General features: G+C 43.4%; 1 protein-coding gene across 3 annotated transcripts in view; it reads right to left on the bottom strand.

Annotated features, from left to right (window-relative positions):
• Window positions 1-23,295, bottom strand: part of SLC12A7 (solute carrier family 12 member 7) — a 143,726-nt gene that overhangs the window by 99,850 nt on the left and 20,581 nt on the right. Inside the window, exon 1 of one of the 3 annotated variants that reach the window (XM_075271087.1) lies at window positions 10,432-10,776. The exons of the other annotated variants lie outside the window; for them this stretch is intronic. Coding sequence (XP_075127188.1) covers window positions 10,432-10,561 — 130 coding nt within the window. The 5' untranslated portion in view covers window positions 10,562-10,776. Of the gene's footprint in view, window positions 1-10,431; window positions 10,777-23,295 lie in introns of those variants that run through there. 3 annotated transcript variants of the gene reach the window in all.

Genomic DNA, 23,295 nt, shown 5'->3' with positions numbered 1-23,295 from the left:
GTAGTTATAGTAATGTTTATTCTATCAGCATATACAAGCCATGGTATCTCATGAGTTGGTCCCCCACTCCCTGTTTATTTTCATTACTATGTTACAGCTGAAAACTGTTAGTTTAGGCCACAGGTCCGTGGCTTACACGGACAGAAGAGTGTGACCTCTGCCCAGACGCAGGCGCGATGCTGTCATTTATCTGTGCCTACACCGTGGTGGAAGAAGGAGGCTGCCCCGCTGCTCTTCATGGGAGGATATAATAAAATTGTTTGGAGGGTCCACCGTGGAGCATATAATACAGAGTGGAGGCCACTGTGTGTTTTTCTTTTAAGAGAAAAGATGTAAATGTAGGAGTTGTCCTGTGATCTAATGAGACCATGATAAGCTTATTTGGTTCAGATTGTGTCAATTGTGTATATAGCAACCAGATGAAGAGCACAAAGATAAGTGTATCTTGCCTATAGTCAAGCATGGTGGCAGGAGTGTCATGGATTGGGGCTGCATGAGTGCTGCTGGGTGTGGGAAGCTACGGCTCATTGACAGAACCATGAATGCACATACTGTGACATGGTCCACAAGTCAGTTTTTCAGCATGATAACAACCCCAAAGACACCTCCAAGATGACCACTGCCTTGCTAAAGAAACTGATGGTAAAAGGTGCTGGAATGGCCATGCATGTCAGAAGACCTAAACCCTATTGATCATCTGTAGGGCATCCTCAAACTGAAAGTGGATGAGTGCAAGGACTCTAACATCCACCAGCTCTGTGATGTCATGAAGGAATGGAAGAGGATATTCCAGTGGCAACGTGATGCTCTAGTGAACTTCATGCTCAAAAGGGTTAACGCAGTGCTGGAAATGAATGGTGGCCACACAAAATATTGACACTTGGGGCACAATTTGTCAGTTTTCACTTAGGGGTGTACTCACTTTTGTTGCCAGGGATTTAGACAGTAATGGATGTGTGTTGAGTGATTTTAATGGCACACCAAATTTACACGGTTATACAACTACTGTACACCGACTACTTTAGATTGTATCATAGCTTCAGTGTTGTCCTATGAAAATATAAAATGAAATATAAAAAAGTGTGTGTGTGGGGGGGGGGGTATTAAATTTTTGAGATACTATAAGGGTTATCCAGTATTTTTCAGTAAAAACTCAATTTCCTCCTCTTAGGCAGTTACATTACATGTGTTGGACAAATGGCCATGTTACAGCTCATTTCAAGTTAAATGAATAGGACGGAGCTGAAGTATGTCCACGTGACCATAAAACGTGATTTCAATAACTGAGAAGAGGAAGCAAAGTATGTATTCTAATTATAGATAACTACTTTAAGAATATGTCATCAATTATTAAAAAGTGGACAACATCTTTAACCCTTTAGTAACTGGCCTGATTTAGACTTTAACGCATTAAAGGCAGGTTTTTCAAAACTTGCATGTGTCTCTTTATGTGGAAACTAGCATCTGCCCACGACTTCGTCTGCAGGTTGGCGTTGGGCCACTTATATTTAGCCATTGGTGTTTGGTTAGGACTGTTCGTGTGGCCCCACATTGACCCCTGCACACCTGTCTCCGCGGCCTCTCTACCTACCGTTTTGCTTTGGCTCCCCCCCTTTGCTTCTCCCTGCGCCCTTTGTCATGGTGCACTGGCTCCCCTCTCCCTCCCGGCTGTCCCTCCTAAGCCCCCTGGGCGCTCCCTCCCCAGGCCCCCTGTCCCGCACCCCCTCCTCTAACCACCCGCCCGCCTCCTGTGGCCCCCACCTGGCAGGCACCCCCCCCCCCCCAAAATCCCCTGCCATTACACCCCCTTCCCCGTGTAAAAATAACACTGCGTACTTACCTAAGCCTGGGACGTGACAGTGTGCGTGAGTGCAGACACAGGCTGCACGATCGCTACATCACCGACTGACACACAGACTCCATAGGCCACTGCGGGACAGCAGGCCGAACAGACCTTTCCAGCATTAGCTCAGATGACCTCCTGTACACGTGCTTTGGACCAGTTCGGACCCCCGGTAAGTGCACACAGCCGGCGCAGGCAATGCAGTTGTGGCGGCCAGACACTACGGCAGTTTGTTCAGGACGTGCCGGAGGTGTACGAGACGCCATGTTCCTCTGCTTGCTGCCCGACGACTAGCGCCGCCCACGCAGTACCACCAGCCAACGGAGTGAAAGGCTGAAGGGCCTGGGATGACGTCATCTCAGGGTCCTTCAGCAAATTACTACGTGAAAATGACCAGTCGCGGCGGCGGAGTCTGGTGGTGTACTTAAAGTAGCCTATCTTTCAATCTCGGACCCAAGTAATGTGTGTAACTTTTTAATTTTTCCATTCAGAAAATTCAAATTAAGGCTTAATATTTGCGAGAGAAATGGTTCTACATTGTGGTCCCATTTATTATTCTGTACTGAATAAGCTGCAAAAAAAAAAAAAATTTGAATTGGGTGGAATTGGAGAAAAAATGAATTTGTGAGACTTACAGGCTTCATTTTTACAGCATTTACTCTGCAGCCAAAATCACGTCACCAGTTTTCTATGCTTCGTTACGATTTCGAGGGATACCAAATTTATAAACTTTTATCTAAATTTTAACCCCTTAAAGGGGCTCCATCATTGGGAAAAGTAATTTTTAACTAAACATTTTTAACATATCTTTTGTATGTTAATCCCTTCAGCAGTTTTTGAATGAGCCTGTTTTTATTAACATGCTAATTAGCATCCAGCGTGCACCCCAGAAGTCTCAGCGAGCACACTCTCTCTGGTGTGTGTGTGTGAGCAGGGAGATGAGTCCTCATCAGCAGCAGCCTGTGTACACACAGCAGAGAGAGTGTGCTCGCTGAGACTTCCGGGGTGCACGCTGGATGCTAATTAGCATATTAATAAAAATGAGCGATCCCTGACAAAACGGTGGTGCCCAATCACTGAAGGCATTAGCACTGGGTCTCTGCTCCTGAGTGGCTGTCATATTTAAATACCCAACATCTGCCATACTATTACGGTGGATATTGGGAAGGGGTTAACTATCAAAAGTTCCTTGACCTCACTCCTAAATCCCCAATAAGTTGAAGGCCAGATAGTTGTGCAAAATGGCCTAAAATTCACCACTTCCAATTCTGAAATACTGTATTGTAATGTGCCTCCAGCCACTGTCAAACATATCACCCTAAACTTTGTCTTCTTAACCAAAGACAAATTCTTATCATATCTTGGCATTACCCTTTGCAACTCACTAGATGCACACTTTAAATGGAAATATGCTGCGCTGATCCGAAAACTTTTGAAGACTTCTACGGCTAGTCATATTTAAACATTATCTTGTATAAGTAGAGTGCACTTGGTTAAGATGGTTAACCTTCCCCATATCCTTTGATACTTTCATGTTCTCCCTACCCTGGTGACCTAATTTTCCCTGATCACTCTTCAGAAAGGTATCTTTGAATTTATCTGGACCTGTAAGTGTCCGCGTATACATAGATGCATAATGCATTTTCACAAAAGATTGGGAGTCCTGTCAGTCCCTCATCTTTACAAATACTATGTCGCTGCTAGGTTCCCTCAATTGTGTGCTACTGATAACTACAGTGGCTTGCAAAAGCATTCATACCCCTTGACCTTTTCCACATTTTGTCACCTTACAACCACAAAAATATATTTTATGGAGATTTTAAGTGACAGACTAACACAAAGTAGCAGATAATTATGAAGTGAAACAAAAATGACACAAATAAAATCAGAAAAGTGTGACGTGCAAAAGTATTCAGCCCCCTGTACTCTGATACACCTAAATATAATCCAGTGCAATCAATCACCTTCAGAAGTCACTTATTTAATTAAGTCCAGCTGTGTGTTATTTGGTCTCAGTATAAATACACCTGCTCTGTGAAGGCCTCCTTGTTTGTTAGAGAACACTAGTGAACAAACAGCATTATGTAGACCAAAGAGATAAATTTATGGAGAAGTTTAAAGCAGGGTTGGGTAATAAAAACCATTTCCCAAGCTTCAAGCATTCCAAGGAGCACTGTTCAATCCAAAAATGGAAAAAGGATTGTACAACTGCAAACCTACAAGACATGGCTGTCCACCTAAAATAACAGCTCAAGCAAGGAGGGCACTGGTCAGAAAAGTAGCCATGAGGCCCTTGGTCACTCTGGAGGAGCTGCAAAAATCCACAGCTCAGGTGGGAGAATCTGACCATAGGATAACTAAGTTGTGCGCTCCACAAATCTGGCCCTCATAGTAGAGTGTATCAACAAAAAATGGAAAGAACAAAAAGTGCTTGTTTATTTATTAAAGGTACGTAACCTATTGTGGTTTAAAAATAATTAAAAAGTTATTAAATTATTAGGCTCTTGCAGCGCTTGCCTATATCGAGTATACTATGGGGTACAGGCTAAGTGGCCAATGCTATCAGGTTTGCTGTATTTATCTGTAGTATTCATACAGCTTAAAGAGGACCTTTCATCAGATTGGGCACAGGCAGTTTTATATACTGCTGGAAAGCAGACAGTGCGCTGAATTCAGCGCACTATCGGCTTTCCCGATCTGTGCCCGGGGTAAAGCGCTATCGGTCCTGGTACCGTAGCGCTTTACAGTCAGAAGGGTGTTTCTGACACTTAGCCAGGGACGCCCTTCTGCCCAGCAGTGCCTATCGCGCTGTGCTGTGAAGCGGGGAGGAACGCCCCCTCCCTCTGCTCACACAGCTCGTCCATAGACGAATATTATCAGGAGAGGTTCCTCCCCACTCCACAGTACAGTGCGATAGGCGCTGCTGGGCAGAAGGGCGCCCCTGGCTAAGTGTCAGAAACGCCCTGTTGACTGTAAAGCGCTACGGAATCGGGACAGATAGCGCTTTACCCCGGGTACAGATCGGGAAAGCCAATAGTGCGCTGAATTCAGCGCACTGTCAGCTTTCCAGCAGTATATAAAACTGCCTGTGCCCAATCTGATGAAAGGTCCTCTTTAAGTATATCCAGACACATCGCCATTTACACCCGCATTGTTTAACTTGACCACTCAGTTTCCCCAGGGGGATTAGTATTGTCTCTGGGTGGGCCCATTCAGTTGGGTGTGAACAGACACTGAATGGGCCCACCCAGAGACAATACTAATCCCCCTGGGGAAACTGAGTGGTAAAGTTAAACAATGCGGGTGTAAATGGCGATGTGGTGTCTGGATATACTTAATCTGTATGAATACTCCAGATAAATACAGCAAACCTGATAGCATTAGCCACTTAGCCTGTAACCCATAGTATACTCGATATAGGCAAGCGCTGCAAGAGCCTAATAAATTTAATAACTTTTTAATTATTTTTAAACCACAATAGGTTACGTACCTTTAATAAATAAACAAGCACTTTGTTCTTTCCATTTTTTGTTGATACATTTATTTTGAAAGAACTTGGGAGGGGTTAACATACAGATACCCCTTTTTCTTTTGTTTTGCCTCATAGTAGAGTGGCAAGAAAAAAAAAATCTATTGTGGAAAGAAAGACATAAGAAGTGCTTTTTGTAGTTTGCCACAAGTCATAGAAAGGGACACCGCAAAGACGTGGGAAGAAGATGCTCTAGCCAGATGAGACAAAGTTGAACTTTTTGGCCTAAATGCAAAGTGCTGTGTGTGGTGTTAAAGTAACACTGCTCATCACCCTGAACACAAAAACTGTGAAACATGGTGGTGGCAGTATCATGCTGTGAAAATGCTTTCCTTTTCAGCAGGGACAGGGAAACTGGTCAGAGTTGATGGGAAGATGGATGGAACCAAATACAGGGCAATCCTGGAAGAAAACAATAGAAGGCAGGTCTCTAGATTGAAGAAGGCAGGAAGTGGCTTAACGAGCTTAATCTATTCTTCAGCAGACTGCTTCACCCCAAGTGTGAGAAGGAGCGCTATCAGAGGTCCTTCCTCCCAACCAAGGTCTGGCTACATAATCTACATCAGACCAAGTGAAAATCATCCGCATAGAGAACTAAATGATCCTGAAGTCTTCTTTATTTCTTTTCTTCCTATCTGTTATGGACTCCTAGTATTTTTTCTCAGCTTATAAGTGTCTCCTTCTGTAATATATTACTGTTTATTATCCGCTATCTGTATTACCATGCTGCTGTAACATACTGAAATTTCCCCACAGTGAGACTATTAAAGGATTATCTTATCTAGATTGACCAGAATGGGTCGCCTTAGAATCATCCATTATTGCCACAACCTCTTTATAAGCCTTACTCTAGACCAGGGGTCCTCAAACTGCGGCCCGTGGGCCACATGCGGCCCGCCAAGCACTTCTGTCTGGCCCTGCCGACAACGCCGGCAGGCGTGCATTTATAGTGAAGCTCCTGGGGAGCTCGGGCCAGGCCATGGAGCGCACTTCACTTTACCTATTGGAGGGCACCGCTCCTGATGTCTGTGCGACCTGCTCTGCCTCCGGCCCACTGTTTAAAAAGTTTGAGGACCCCTGCTCTAGACCCAGAAGTCAACCACCCATACCATCCCAGCAACCACTAAAGTTACAGTTGATATGCTACAATTGTGGAAGACAGTCTGCTTTGCCCATCAACTGCAAAACCCAATCTCTTCACTCACTCTGTTTTGTAAATCCCACTTCCCCCTGGCCTATCTCCAGAGGTGTTTGATGGAGACACTCAATTTCATGACCTTATTGATTTTCTCTTTAACCGTCGGGTCTTTACAATAAAATATTTTACCAACATATTCCTGGCCTCCCTCAGATGCAGACTACACAGGGTTTTCACCTCATGCTCACTTATCCCACTTGATAAAGACATTTTCTCCACTAGTTTTGAGAAATTCTGCCCATTCAGGGCAATGGATAGGGTCTCACACTCCTATATATATGGCTTGCTTAACGCCCCTCCATCTGATGTTAAGTTAGACTTCATGAAATCCTGGGAGCAATATCTTGATCTAACGTTAACTCCAGCCAATGGAATGACTATTGCAGGTCACTCTTACGAAATCCTCTTGAAAATTCGTCATGGATTCATTATAGATTGAATTGCTTTTACCCTATGGTCTCACCTCTTTGCTTTAGAGGATATGTTTATGCACAACTTTCCATACCTGGTGGTCCTGTGAGCATGCCCACTGCTTTTGGTTAGGTACTCATAGATTAGCACAATGGCTTTGGCCCCACTTTTCCATTTTACCCTTCAATTCTCATCTTAAGCCTTCAACCAACTAGTTTTCCATCCGCTAATATAAAACTACTCCAGTACATTTTGATGACAGCATGTCTTAACATAGCCTTTAACTAGAGAAAATCATACCTCTAAAAGGGACTGTACAGGATAAAACATAAATGAAAGCCTGCATAGAGTTTGCCAAACAAAGAAAACACATGAAGGACTCCCAGACTATGAGAAATAAGATACTCTGCTCTGATGAGACGAAGATTGAACTTTTTGGTGTTAATTCTAAGTGGTATGTGTGGAGAAAACCAGGCGCTGCTCATCACCTGCCCAATACAATCCCAACAGTGAACCATGGCGGTGGCAGCATCATGCTATGGCAGTGTTTTTCAGCTGCAGGGATAGGACGACTGGTTGGATGAATGCGGCCAAGTACAGAGATATCCTGGAAGAAAACCTCTTCCAGAGTACTTTGGACCTCAGACTGGGCCAAAGGTTCACCTTCCAACAAGACAATGACCCTAAGCACACAGCTAAAATAACAAAGGAGTGACTTTGGAACAACTCTGACCATTCTTAACTGGCCCAGCCAGAGCCCTGACCTAAATCCAATTGAACATCTCATCTGAAAATGGCTGTCCACCAATGTTCACCATCCAACCTGACGGAACTGGAGAGGATCTGCAAGGAAGAATGGCAGAGGATCCCCAAATCCAGATGTAACGTGTTGCAGCATTCCCAAGAAGACTCATGGCTGTACCAACTCAAAAGGATGCAAATACTCAATACTGAGCAAAGGGTCTGAATACTTATGACCATGTCATATTTCAGTTTTACTTTTTTAATACATTAAAAAAATATCTACATTTCAGGGGGAGTTTTTCTATCAAGATGGGGTGCTGAGTGTACATTAATGAGAAATAAAATGGAACTTTTTTGATTTTAGCAAATGTCTGCAATGAAAGAGTGAAAAATTTAAAGGGGTCTGAACATTTTCCGTACCCACTATATATAATGTAGTTCTCAAAATAATCTTGTGTGTGTAGATTACCAAATGACAAGAATAAATAAAGAATGCATTCATAAAGCTTTCTGAGTGACACTTAACTGGGTTGTCCAGGATAAACAAAGAATTAACCCATAAACTAAACCCCTCCCCACACCTAACTTCTAATTTACACAGTTCAGTCATATTAAAGTGACCACCGCCAAATTTTTACATCAATGTTAAATAACCAATCGCAGAAGGCACGTGTCATCAGCCTTCTGGGTGCACTGATCATTGTGGAAGGCACGATGGATCAATACAAGTATGCATCTATCCTTGCGGACCATGTTCACCCCTAAATGCGAAATGTTTTTCCTCAGGATGATGGCATCTACCAGCAGGACAATGCGATGTGTCATAAAGCTCACAGTGTACATGCGTGGTTCGAGGAGCACCAGGAAGTGTTTACCGTACTCCCTTGGCCAGCAAATTCCCCGGACTTTAACCCAATTGAGATTCTGTGGGACCACCTCGATCAGGTTGTTCGCGCCATGGATGCTCAACCGTGTAACCTAGTGCAGCTGGACATGGCACTGTAGTTGGCAAGGCTCAACATCCCAGTGAACATCATCACATCATCACCCTCTCTTCCTTCAATTAAGAAAAATAAATAAATCTGTAATTGCCAATATCCCTGGGGCAGATCATTTTCTGATTATCCGGTGACTATCAATTTCCCCATTTGCAGAAACTGATCATCACTACTACTCTCCCCCCCCCCCAATTATACTTACCCTTTATGCTTCTTCTGACGAGATGGCTCCTTCTTTCCTAAATCTGCAGGGTGTGCACTGCTGCCAATAATTCACCTGTACTGCACATCCATGCATGCGAAGTAGAGGCGGATCATCACTGGAGGAGACGAGCGTGCGCATTCAGAATCAAAACAGGAGAAGGGGCCGTCTCACCGAAAGAAGCATGGCGGGTAAGTATATAATATGGGTCGGGGGTTACGCTGAGTAGGTAGGGAAGGGTGGGATAGCTAGAGAGACAGTGATGGGGTGTATGGAAGGAGGGGAGGGAGTGAGAAAGGAAGAGGGTGGAGCTCCCCAGAGACACCCAGGATTCACTCAAAACACAGCTAAAAGGTATTTGGGTGCATTTATTTACCCGTTAATTGCACACACAAAAACCACACACATTTTTTGCACGGAAAACCCCTTTAATATATAGGCTTTAGGGGTACACTTGTTTTGGTTCCTTCCAGTTCTGGTGCTTTCATGAAGATATGTGCATGCAGGTGTAGGCCTTAGTATGAATTAACTCTGCATATGTTGAACTCATTTTCAGGAGGTTTGCTGAATATAGCAATTTGGTTTCCACTTTTAGCAACTAATAACTTTGTTTTATTTAATTTAAAAATAAATAAATATGCTTGAAATCAAAAGAGTATAAAAGGCGCTTGTTTGTATACAGTACAAAGTGACATTTTGAAATGCTGCAGGCGTCTACTTTCAGGCAATACACAGGTATGGGGATGTTATTATTTCTTAATGTTGTAATTTAGGTTTTATTTGCCCAAAACTGACAATTGCCCTGGCAGCCAGAGGTGCAAAGTATCAGAAAAACCTTGACAGCAAAAAGGTTAAAAGATGCTGAAAGTGGATGCAAATCGAACAGCCATCAAATTTTTACTGCCCCTCCCACCTTCCCTGGTGTCGGGAGCTATGCGGCGGAGGTATTTGATCGAATATACTCGCTCATCTCTATTGGACACAAGTTTAGTATACCATGCTTTTGAGCCCGATGGGGGAAAAAAAAAAAATTACAAACGGCAAGTCACTTTGTATCTGATAAAACATATTCAATAAGCAGATGCTAATGTGACATGAACAGACCAAAAAGAAAAGAACAAAAGGAAAAAGAAAAAGTTCTGAAATAGTCAATGCATAAGAAGTAAACATTAGCGCCTACTCCTTATAGAGAAGTCTACTCTACTTATTTAGGGCCACAGCCAAGCTTTTCACTGAGTGTGTATTGATCTTGGCCCCACAAAGCCCTGCCCTGACATCTTCTCCATCACAAACACAGCATGACTATAATGTAATAAAGTGCAAGTTTCTGTGACCTGTGAGTGACAGACAGTCGGGGCGTGGTCTGGCCGTGACGTCACACAGGCAGGTATAAGTGATACAGCTGGCCCCTCAGCGATTATACGTCACTGCACCCCGCAATGCTCAATGTGCCATGGTCCGCTAGGCACTTCACAGTGTGAGGGCGGCTCGTAGTTCTGCGCTTACCCAATAAGGACTCTTCGCTGTGATACCTCGGTCCATTGCCAATCCTCCCCTCCTGGCTCGCCGCCGGGACTTCACTCTCCCTAGCATCCTCCTGTTGCTCCACTGGGACCACAGTAAAGTTGGTAGGCATCCTGTCTGCGTCAGTCAGGAAGCCAGAGTGGGTAGAGCGTGAGGGCGGAGCTGTATGCCCACACCTGTCCTGCACGTACAGACTAAAGTCTGACCCTCCTAGCGGTCACTTGCCCGACTTCTACAGACGGTGCATGGTGAAGAGAACTCGGAAGCGAAGGGTCAGATTGAAAGGGAGTTCACCTCCCCGCCCAGGTTCACTCTCCGCCCCAGTCACTGTTCATTTAACGCCTATATATCATCTTCAGACTTTATCTACGATGGGGTTAAACTAAGGGGTGGGGCGAGGAGTGTATCTCAGATACCGAGATGGCACGTGACAGTTATCTCTGCTCGGCGAGTGCGGAGGGCGTGGCCTGGCGGTTGCCGCCAATGGCGTTTGAAGTAAACCTTCTCTCATTCCACGGGATTGTTATGTGCACATCCAGCACAATGCTGCTCAGAGTTTACACAGCGCCTACAGCATGTGAGTCACTGTACATTACACAACAGTGGCTGGTGTACGGCATGTAGTACAGCTACTATACTGTTATACGGAACTCACCAAACACACATGCAGCGACACAATAGTCTGTTCTCTACAGTTTTAGACTCTACACAACCACTCTTTGAGGGCAAGTGATAACACACAGCAAGCTCAACTTAGGTGACCTATCAGAGACAAGGTCATAGAGGATAATAACCATTCAGAACCCAAGCTATATCAGAAACGGACCCAACTGTCCAATTTAAAGGGATCTACCATTAGAGCTAGTTCACTTGGGGGCGGTGGGGCAGATTTTGGCACCAAGAGTGACACGGGGATCTGCATCACACTCGGGTCAAAACCCGACTGTCACGGCTTCCCCCTCTGGAGACGGCTCAAATGAATGGGTCAACCCCAGGGGTTGCTGCCGCCAGGCGGATGCCGCAGCTCAACGAGCCACAGAATCCGCCTGAAGAAAGGGCAGCTTGCTTCTTTTTTTCCGCTAGCGGAAAAAACACTGGCATTCTCCATAGACCACCATTGTGAGGGGGCGGATTATGATATGGATTACGTGCCATAATCCACCCCCTCTGTACCCGTGTGAACGGGCCCTTAAAATGCTTTTTTTTTTTTTTTTTCCTCGATAACACGTAGGAATAGCCTTAAGAAAGGCTATTCTTCTCCCATCTTTAAGATGTCTTCTCCGTGCCACCATTTGTTTGAAATTCCGGTTTTCTTCGGTATGCAAATGAGCTCTCTCACAGCACCAGGGTTGGGCCCCAGCGCTCAAACAATGGGGCGTCCTCAATGCTACGAGAGAACTCTCCAGCGCCGCCTCCATCTTCTTCCGGAACGGCCTCTCTGCGCGTCTTCTTCCGGAGCTTTGGGTCAAACTTCTAGGCCTCAGGCAGAGCAGACTGCGTATGCCCGCGGCCACAAGAAAATGGCTGGTTCCGCTTACTGTACCAATAAAAGTAAGGCTTATGCTTTTTTACAGTACCTGTAAAGTGGATAGGATTCTGGCAAATCCCATCCACATATAATGCTAAAAAAAAAAAAAACTGCAGTGGCAAAGTTGCACTTTCAAAAACACTTGCTTTTTTTTTTTTTTTTTTTAAACTCGTTTTATTGAAGGAGATGCAACAAAATAAACAGGATAATCAAGAAAAACATGTATAGAACAGCAAAAAGGGTAAAACATAGAAACAGAACAACACAGAGAAACAATCAAGGAACTGCCACGCCACCATCCCACCCCCGCCCCTCCACCACGAGCAGAGAAAATTGCAAAAGGCATTACAGTGTCAGCAAGTATACAATTTTACCAACAAGTAAGGTGCAACGGATCCACCTGACAGACATCACACCTCAGGGTATGTAAGCGCATAACGCCGAGCGCATGGAGGGGGCAGGATATTGGGTGACGGGGGAGGCGCACCACGCTCCCCAGACCTTTGTAAATTTCTGGGGGCAGCCCCTACCTTTGTATATAATTTGGTTAAAGGGAGGATTTAAGAATTAACCAGTTTTGCGCCATTGAGACACCGACGGAGACCGAGGGGCCATCCACCGAAGGGCAATAGCCTTCCTGACGTAGAATAGACTTTACCGAAAAACGATCCGGACGTGATGGTGCCAAGCCTCATTGTCCAGGACGACAAATAAGCAAATTTCAAGAGAAAATGGGATAGGACGGCCCAGGACGTCTGCCAGGAGATCCACCCCCCCCCCACCCCTCCATAAAGCCTGTACAATCGGGCAGATGTTGTTCCTGACAGGATTCAAACCCAGGACTCCAGCGCTGCAAGGCTGCAGTGCTAACCACTGAGCCACCGTGTTGCGCCAACCGCGTTTTCCTTTCTGTTAAAAACACAGTGGAAAACCTCACAAAGTGGGTGTCATGTTCGTGTCTATGCCCAGGCCCAGAATCCGGACTGCAGACTGCACCGCTAAGAGAACAGGGGAAGGAGACTTTCCCTGACGCAAACGGCGGCTAGCTAGGCCCTGCCTGTGGATGGTGGTCAGCTGTTCCCAAGCTAGCCTTGGCCCCGACAACTTCTGGCTCTCTAACACAAATGCCTAGCCGACAGATAGGGCGAGAGCTACAAGAGAGCTAGGGACTAGGGATGCTAAGGTGGTCACCCCTACAGAAACCAAGGTGCAGCTGCAGACAAGACAGGATGGGGTGTGCTGGACAACGGACACGCAGCACAACACAATAAGAGAATGAGGAGAGGGACAGTAGAGACGTGACGAAAGGGTTAACACAGGACAGGGGCAAAACAAACTGGAACCCAAACCTCACAAACAACAAGATACTGCCAGGCAAACAGAACTGAAGGACAGGGTAGAGTTGAAGTGTGGAGGGACAAACCAGACTTACACACAAGGCCACACTCACATCACTTCCTAGTCAGTTGTAATACTACCAAAACAATACTCCTCCCTGAGCCACGAATTCTAGGTGGTAACCACGAAAACCGGCAACTAGTGAAGCCAGCTCTCTTCCTAATAAAGGCCCCAGAACCGTCCCATAGGATGACAACAACCAACACCTGAGGTTCGCTCCAGAGAACCTCAAGCATACTCTGAAGGCCAATACCAAATCCACAAACAGAATGGACTAATGGCAAGGAAACCACCTGAAGACCACAGAACACCAGATCAAATCCCCACCAGAAAAATACACAATTTTATTACCAGAATTCAGGTCGTGACAGTGGGACCTTTGCGTAAATGACACTCACTAATCCCTTTAATAAATATTATCTACAATATCTCTGCTTTATATTGGAATCATCTTTTAATCATCCTTTAATTTATTTTGGATGTTACAAAGCTTGCAGGTGTAACAACGATTGTCCAGATTTATAAGAAAATTTCCCAAACTCATTTTTTGGGACCAGTTCATTTCTGAAGAGGATTATAAAGGCCTACATATTAGAAACCCCCATAAATGACCACATTTTTAAAACGGTATCCCTTAAATAAATCAACACAGTATTTGGGAAGTTTGTTAACCCTTTCAGCATTTCACAGGAATTAAAACAATATGGAGGTGGTTAGACATTTTATTTTTATCCAATAATACATATCCCCACTGTGGGACTATTAAAGGATTATCTTATCTTATTTATCCCTAAGATTAACACATTCACAAAGGGTTAAAGGAAAAAATGTTTACCTCTTTGAACAGTGTATCTAGTTCTCACTATTGGCTCAGTACAGCATCTGTTATCCTAACAACACACTATCTGGGAATGTGGTGGTGTGGACATACACATGTAGACAAAATTGTTGGTACTCCTCGTTTAAAGAGGACCTTTCACCATTTTTCACACAGGCAGTTCTATATACTGCCGGAAAGCTGACAGTGCGCTGAGTTCAGCGCACTGTCGGCTTTCCCGATCTGTGCCCGGTGTGAAGAGCTTACGGTCCGGTACCGTAGCTCTTCTATGGTCCGGTACCGTAGCTCTTCTATGGTCAGAAGGGCGTTTCTGACCATTAGCCAGAGACGTCCTTCTGCCTCGCGGCGCCAATCGCGCTGTGCTGTGGAGCGGGGAGGAACGCCCCCTCCCTCTGCTCGCAGTACTCTTCCATAGACGAGCATTATCAGGGAGGGAGGGGGGCATTCCTCCCCGCTCCACAGCACAGCGCGATTGGCGCCGTGAGGCAGAAGGATGTCTCTGGCTAATGGTCAGAAACGCCCTTCTGACCATAGAAGAGCTACGGTACCGGACCGTAAGCTCTTCACACCGGGCACAGATCGGGAAAGCCGACAGTGCGCTGAACTCAGCGCACTGTCAGCTTTCCGGCAGTATATAGAACTGCCTGTGTGAAAAATGGTGAAAGGTCCTCTTTAATGAAAGAAAAACCCACAATGGTCAAAGAAATAACTTGAATCTGACAAAAGAAATAATAAATAAAAATTCTATGAAAATGAACAAATGAAAGTCAGACATTGCTTTTCACTTCAACAGAATGTTTTTTTTAAAAATAAAACTCATGAAACAGGCCTGGATAGAAATGATGGTCCCCTTGACTTAATATTTTGTTGCACAACCTTTTGAGACAATCACTGCAATCCAACGATTCCTGTAACTGTCAATGAGACTTCTGCACCTCTCAACAGGTATTTTGGCCACTCCTCATGAGCAAACTGCTCCAGTTGTCTCGGTTTGAAGGGGGCCTTTTCCAGACGGCATGTTTCAGCACCTTCCAAAGATACTCAATGGGATTTACTGTAGGTCAGGGCTCATGTTTTTAGCTGTGTTTTTTTGGTCATTATCCTGTTGCAAGACCCATGACCTGCGACTGAGCCCAAGCTTTCTGACACTGGGCAGCACATTTCTCTCTAGAATCCCTTGATAGTCTTGAGATTTCATTGTACCCTGCACAGATTCAAGACACCCTGTGCCAGATGCAGCAAAGCAGACCCAGAACATAACAGAGCCTCCTTCATGTTTCACAGTAGGGACAGTGTTCTTTTCAAGATATGCTTTATTTTTCCGTCTGTAAACATAAAGCTGATGTGACTTGCCAAAAAGTTTGATTTTTGTCTCATTTGTCCATATGATATTCTCCCAGAAGCTTTTTTATTTGTCAACATGTAGTTTGGAAAAATCCAGGCTGGCTTTTTTATGATTTGTTTTCAACAATGGTGTCCTCCTTGGTCATCTCCCATGAAGTCCACTTTGGCTCAAACAAAAGCAGATGGTGTGATCTGAAACTGATGTTCCGTGAGCTTGAAGTTCACCCTTAAAGGGGTATTCCCATCTACATAATTATGTTTTAATTTGTAGATGATTAAAAGTTAAACATTTTTGCAATTATAAGTAATTAAAAATTCTGCAGAGTTTTAAAGATTTTCTCTAACTTTCTTAGTGGTGACAGTCTGTTATCTTGATCGGTTGCCATGGATACGACCACCAATGCAGAAACTTTCTAAGGTCAGAAAATTAGCCATGATTTCCTTATTGTGGTCGGGATATCTTCTGATGCATGTAGTGTCCCTGCCTGATAACCCAGCTACAATAAGAAAATCAGAGCTGGGTTCCTGACAAGTACCAGACCATAGAAAGTTTCTGCATTGGTGGTCGTATCCATTGGCAACCGATCAAAATAAAAGACTGTCACCACTAAGATAGTTAGAGAAAATCTTTAAAACTCTGCAGAATTTTTAATTACTTATAATTGCAAAAATGTTTAACTTTTAATTATCTACAAATTTAGATATGATTATGTATATGGGAATACCCCTTTAATCTCTTTAGAAGTTTTTTTGGGCTCTTTTGTTGACATTCATATTGTTCGTCTCTTTGATTTGTCATTAATTTTCCTCCTGTGGCCACGTCCAGAGAGGTTGGCTACCGTCTCATGGATCTTAAATTTCAGAATAATATGTACAACTGTAGTCACAGAAACATCAAGCTGCTTGGAGATGGTCTTATCACCTTTATCTTTAACAGGCTTGTCTATAATTTTCTTTCTGAGAGACAACTCTTTCCTTCGCTTCCTCTGGTCCATGTTGAGTGTAGTACACACCATGTCCCCAATACTCACACAGTGAGTATCTGTAGCCCTATATACAGGCACTATTATTTTTCTGACAACAACAGAATTCTTTGAAGGGGGGGGGGAGCTCTGGGAAGACCTTATGTTTTATTGAGAACATTGTGGGGAACTTTTTGATATCTATTAATAATGGTTTATGGTGGTCAACAGATAAAAGGCAAATCAATTTTTTTTACACTGTTTACACAATGCAAGTACTACAACATCATGACACCAATGGCAAAGCAAAGTGAAGACAAAAGTACAAAAGCTAAGATGGTGTCCAATCAGGAGAAGATGAGCAGCTGGATAGGGATAAGACTACAAAACACATAAAAGAAAGCTTGAGTGTGAAAATGGTGTTTTGTTGGAGTGCTACTTTAATGCTAAGGCCCCACATTGCGGAAACGCAGCTTTTTTGTGCAGATTTTGCTGCGGTTTTTTGAGTCAGAGCCAGGAGTGGAGTGAGCAGAAGGTAGAAGTATAAGAACTTCCTATAGATTTCCCATTCCTTTTGTAGCCATTCTTGGCTTTGGCTTAAAAAACCGCAGCAAACTCTACAGCTGAAAAAAAGCTGTGTTCCCGCAAAGTGGGGCCTTATCCTAAACATATAAGTTTACACTGGATTTTCACTTTTAAATCTACCCTGTATTTACAGTTTACCACAGCAAGCTTCTGCACTGGCTTTCAGCTGCATTTCTCATTCTGTAGGTACATTTCTATAAAAACAATCTTCGCTGGAATATCAAGCTCGCAAGGTCTGTAATACAACATGAGGCACAAACTTTGTCATCAACTGTCTTTATATAGTTTTATTGCCAAGACTGTGGCATAGTTCCATATAAGATATCAGAGCATTAGCGTGGGAACAACTTTTAACCGAACTGTAGCTGGTATAAAATGTTTGTTTATAGTCCCAAAAAATTGGCATTTAAAAATAAAACCGTAACTACTCATATTAATTCTCATGTGTGGGTTAAGAATTTGTGAGATGGCAGTTTTTCATGGCCAAACCACAGTTCTTGTGAACTGATCTTCCAGCATAATACTGGTTTACAATTCATATACTATAAGTGCAAGAATTATCTACAATTTTGTACTTAAAGGGGTTGTCCAGTATAAATCAGTATTTTTAAACTAAGCCCCTCATGTCCCCACTCCAACATTCTAATATATGTTTATTAAAAAGGATGGGATATTTAGACAGTAATATATGTATGTTATGTGATCTACATATCAAAAATTCTTATGTATTTTTCTTCGTACTCACAAAAAACAAGGCCTCATAATGCTACACTGATAGAAAATATAAAAGGGTTATGAAACTTAGAATGCAGAGTGGGATAAAATATTCCTAGCTATGTTACATGTATGACACTGGTTTACCCAGCAAAATTTACTTACTGTGATATGTGGGTATAAATTGCTATTTCGGCATAGCAGGGCACACAAGGGAAATAGCGTTATGTGTCTTTTTGGAGAACAGATTTAGATGTTTGGTATCTGAATGCCATGTCACGTTTACAGAGCCTCTAAGGTACCATTAAAGTGGAATCGCGAGATGTGACCCCATTTTGGAAACTATACCCCTAAATGATATTATCCAGGACTACAGTGAACATTTTTAAAATAGCAACACATGTACACACAGCCAAGATGTATATTTCTGTGGACACTGAAATACATGCCACACTCGGTGCCTACGTGTTTCAAGGCCATAGCCCCTTCCTCATGGCAAGTCTTGCCATGAGGAAGGGGCTATGGCCTTGAAACGCGTAGGCACCCAGTTTGTCGTTTGTCGCTGTCTATACGTCTGTCTCATCATGGTGTAAGTGCTATATGTTTTTTCACTGGTTTCATGTTTTGTACATATTTTTAATTATGGACTAATAAATAAGGATGTTTTAATCAAGAAAACCATGACTACGGATGCGGTTTGACTTCACTTTTGGCTCTAAGGCTTTTGAACATTTTTAACCTGAAAGTGTTCCATTAATTTATTATGCATAAATGAATACACAGCTGATGGTAATTTTTCCAGGAATATATACCGTATTTTTCGGACTATAAGACGCCCTCTTTTTCCCCCAAATTTGGGGGGAAAAGAAGGGTGCGTCTTATAGTCTGAATGTGGCCGCCTGGCATCCGCTGTAATAGAGAGGCGGATGCCGGCGAGGGATAGACGCCGGCACAGGTGCCGGGGCCTGAGACATCGCTGCGCTCCTCTGACCTGCATGAAGCCAGCAGCGGCAGGGGCGATGCTATTCCGCTCCTCCGTCCCCCCGTTGCTGGCTTCATGAAGGGCAGAGGAGCGTAGCGATGTCTCAGGCCCCGGCACCTGTGCCGGCGTCTATCTCTCGCCGGCATCCGCCTCTCTAGTACAGCGGATGCCGGATCTGTATTGACGGCCCCTTCTCCCCCGGGGCCAGTCCCCACCGGCCCCATACCTGTAAAGTTGCAGGCCGGCTCCTGCGCGGCGATATCGCAGGAGCCGACCTGTTCGGGTGACAGCCGGGAGCCTAATGAAGACTCCCAGCCCTGTCACTGCTATATTAGTATTGCAGCTGGGTCTATGACCAGCCGTAATACTAATATACAGAATGTCCCATAGACGGTAATACAGTTGTATTGCCGTCTATGGGACTTGCAATCAAGTGACTGCAGGTTCAAGCCCCCGGGGGGGGGAATAAAATAGTTAAAAAAAAATAAAAAATAAAAAAAAGCTTTAAAAATATATAATAAAAAAATGAAATAAATAAAAGTTCTAAATCACCTCCTTTCCCTAGAATATATATAAAAGTAGAAAATCATATGTCAAACACATACACATTAGGTATCCCTGTGTCCGAAAATGCCCGGTCTACTAATAGTTTTCCTGTACGGTGAACGTCAAAATCACAAGTGCTAAATCGCCGTGTTTTTTTTCAATACAAGGTGATCTAAGCAATAGATATTCCCCAAAATGGTATAACTAAAAAGTACATCTGGCCTCGCAAAAAAAAAAAAAAAAAAAAACACTCTATGCGTCCCCGTACAGCTGCAGGGTCACCTGTCAATGTGGCCTTGCAGCTATTGCAAAACTACAACTCCCATATATTAAATATTTTACCATTTTTTGCTTCAAAATTTTTTTTCCCCTATTTTCCTCCTCTAAAACCTTGGTGCGTCTTATAGTCACGTGCGTCTTATAGTCCAAAAAATACGGTAATATGCTATGCCCAGCTTGTATCAGAGACAAATGTTCCAATAGCTGTTGTGCTCGGGATACCCACTTAACAGTTTTTGTAGTGTGTGTCTCTGATCTCACAAACTAAGCACAACATATAGTGCACGGAAATGGTACACCTCTGGAAAATATAGCAATTTTCACTTTTCAATGTCAGCTGCACATTTATTTTTGGAAATGCAACACTCAAGGGTTAGAAATGCTTGCTATACCATGTAATAAATCCCTTCAGTTGTGTAGTTTCCAAAATGGGCTCACATGTCTGTGGATTCCACTTTACTGGCAATTCAGGGGCTCCGTAAAAGTGGCAGGACGTCCAGAAACCAAACTGTGCTCCAAAAACACAAAATAGCTCCTCTTCCTTTCTGTGCCCAAACAGCAGTTTATATCCACATTTGACATTAAGTACATTATCCTGGGTACAACAGTGTTATACATGTGGGCATAAACTGTCATTTGGACACACAGGTGGGTGCAGATGTGAAGGAGCGCTATGTGCTTTTGGAGCACAAATTTAGATGTTGGTTTTTAGACGCAATATCTCATTTGCAAAGACCCTAAAATTGCACCTACAAAATGGAGTCACTTCTTGGGGAATTCCAGTTTACTGGCACCTCCAGGGCTCTGCAAAACATAGCATCTAGAAAGTTCATCTAAATCTATACTCCAAAAGCTAAGAAGTACAGTACTTCCCTTCCGAGTTCCCAAAAATCAGTTTATACCCACTTACACTACCGTTCAAAAGTTTAGGGTCACTTAGAAATTTCCATATTTTTGAAAGAAAAGCACCGGTTTTCTCGATGAAGATAATATTATATGAATCAGAAATACACTCTACACACTGTTAATGTGGTAAATGACTATTCTAGCTGCAAACCTCTGGTTTTTAATGCAATATCTACATAGGTGTATAGAGGCCCACTTCCAGCAACCATCACTCCAGTGTTCTAATGGTACATGGTGTTTGCTAACTGTGCAAGAAGGCTAATGGATGTTTAGAAAACCCTTGAAAATCCTTGTGCAAGTATGTTAGCACAGCTGAAAACAGTTTTGCTGGTTAGAGAAGCTAAAAAACTGACCTTCCTTTGAGCTAGTTTAGAATCTGGAACATTATATTTGTTGGTTTGATTAAACACTCAAAATGGCCAGAAAAAGAGAACTTTCATGTGAAACTCGACAGTCTATTCTTGTTTTTAGAAATGAAGGCTATTCCATGAGAGAAATTGCCAAGAAACAGAAGATTTCTTACAACAATGTGTACTACTCCCTTCAGAGGACAGCACAAACAGGCTCAAACCATAGTAGAAAGTGAAGTGGAAGGCCCCACTGCACAACAAGACGACTCACAGGTCCTCAACAGGCAGCTTCAAAACGCCAGCATCAACGTCTACAGTGACGAGGCGACTCTGGGATGCTGGCCTTCCAGGCAGAGTGGCAAAGAAAAAGCCATATCTGAGACTGGCTAACAAAAGGAAAAGATCAATATGGGCAAAAGAACACAGATATTGGACAGAGGAAGATTGGAAAAAAGTGTTATGGACAGACGAATCGAAGTTTGAGGTGTTTGGATCTCATAGAAGAACATTTGTGAGACGCAGAACACCTGAAAAGATGCTGGAAGAGTGCCTGACACCATCTGTCAAGCATGGTGGAGGTAATGTGATGGTCTGGTGTTGCTTTGGTGCTGGTAAAGTGGGAGATTTGTACAAGGTAAAAGGGATTTTGAATAAAGAAGGCAATCACTCCATTATGCAACGCCATGCCATACAGTAAGCTGTGTAAGCACCACTTTCTTGTGGCCCGGGCATGCGCAGGCCTAGAAAATTGAAAACCCAGGATGTAAGAAGACGTGCAGAGAGGCGAGTTCCTGAAGAAGATGGAGGCATCGCTGGAGAGTTCTCTCTCAGCATTGGGGACGCCCCCAGTGCTATTTGAGCACTGGGGCTCGCCCCCCAGTACTGCAAGAGAACTCATTTGCATACCAAAGAAAACCTGGTTTTCTACCGAACGGCGGTGCGGAGAAGACATCTAAAGGTAGGAGACGACTAACCTTTCTTAAGGCTATTTCCGACGTGTTATCGAGAAAAAATGGGTATCCAATGATAGGATCCCTTTAATGTTTGAGAAGCTCTCTTGGGCTAATAATGATAATAACCCTTGAAAAATTCTTGAAGGGTGTAGTTTCTAAAATTGGGTCACTTTTGAGAGATGTTTCCGCGTTACTGGTACTTTAGGGACTCTACAAATGCGAAATGGCACCTGAAAACAAATCCAGCAAAACCTGCTCTCCAGAAACCAGACAGTGCACTATTCATTCCAAGCCCCACCATGTGGACAGCAGATTACGACCACAAATGGGGTATTGCCGTGTTCAGCAGCAATTGTTTAACCATGTGTTGGGTGCCTTTTCTCCTTTCACCCCTTGTGAAAATTAAAACTTTAGGGCTAAAGTAAGTTTTAGTAACTTTTTTTCATTTACACATCCCAATATTAATATAATCCATGAAATGTCTGTGGGGTCAAAATGCTCAATATACTCCTTGATGAATTCAGCGAGGGATGTAGTTTCCAAAATGGGGTCACTTTTGGGGGGTTTGCATTTTATTGATACGCTAGGGGCTCTCAAATGAGACATGGCACCTGAAAATTATTCCATCAAAATCTGCTTTTTAAAACACCCAGTGTAGCTCCTTCCCTTCCGAGCACTGCCGTGTGCTCACATTTCAGTTTACACCCACATGTGGGTTATTTCTGTGCTTAGGAGAAATTGCATAACAATCTGTAAGATACAATTTCTCCTTTGACCTTTTGTGAATATGTTAATTTTAGGCTTAATGAATAAATTGATGGAAAAAAAAAATGTCGTAAATTTCACCTCTATATTATTTTAATTACCGTGGAATGCTTAAAAGGGTTAACAAACTTCCCAAATGCCGTTTTAAATAATTTGAGGGGTTCAGTTTTGAAAATGGAGTGATTTATGGGGGCTTCTAATATATAGGCCTTTATAATCCCCTGCAGAACTTAAGTGGTCCCTAAAAAATTAGTTTGGGAAATTTTCCTGTACATCATGTAAATCGCTGTTATACGTGTAAGGGCTCATTCACATCTGCGTCTGGGACAAAACTGGGCAGGAGACTGAAAGCTGCAGGACTCTAAAACCCATTCATTTGAATGGGTTTGAAAAGTGTCCGGCCGTGAGCGCCGGTGAGCATTTTACGCTCTCCGCGGCGAACCAGTTTTTTTTTTAAACCGGACACAGAGTCGGACATGCAGTACTCTGTGTCTGGTTTAAAAAAAACGGTTTCGCCGCTGAGAGCATAAAACGCTCACCGGCACTCAAGGCCGGACTCGACATGACAGGTTTCTGCATGCAGAAGACGGAAACCTGATAACAGAGTCCAGACGCTGGTGTGAACCCAGCATCAGCCTTCTAACATCCAAAATAAATTAAAGGACAATTAAAAGATTTTAATTATGAAGATACCTA

The sequence above is a fragment of the Leptodactylus fuscus genome, chromosome 4 (assembly GCF_031893055.1).
Source record: "Leptodactylus fuscus isolate aLepFus1 chromosome 4, aLepFus1.hap2, whole genome shotgun sequence".
NCBI classification, from domain to species: Eukaryota; Metazoa; Chordata; class Amphibia; order Anura; family Leptodactylidae; genus Leptodactylus; species Leptodactylus fuscus.
This window is presented reverse-complemented; position numbering and strand designations above follow the sequence as displayed.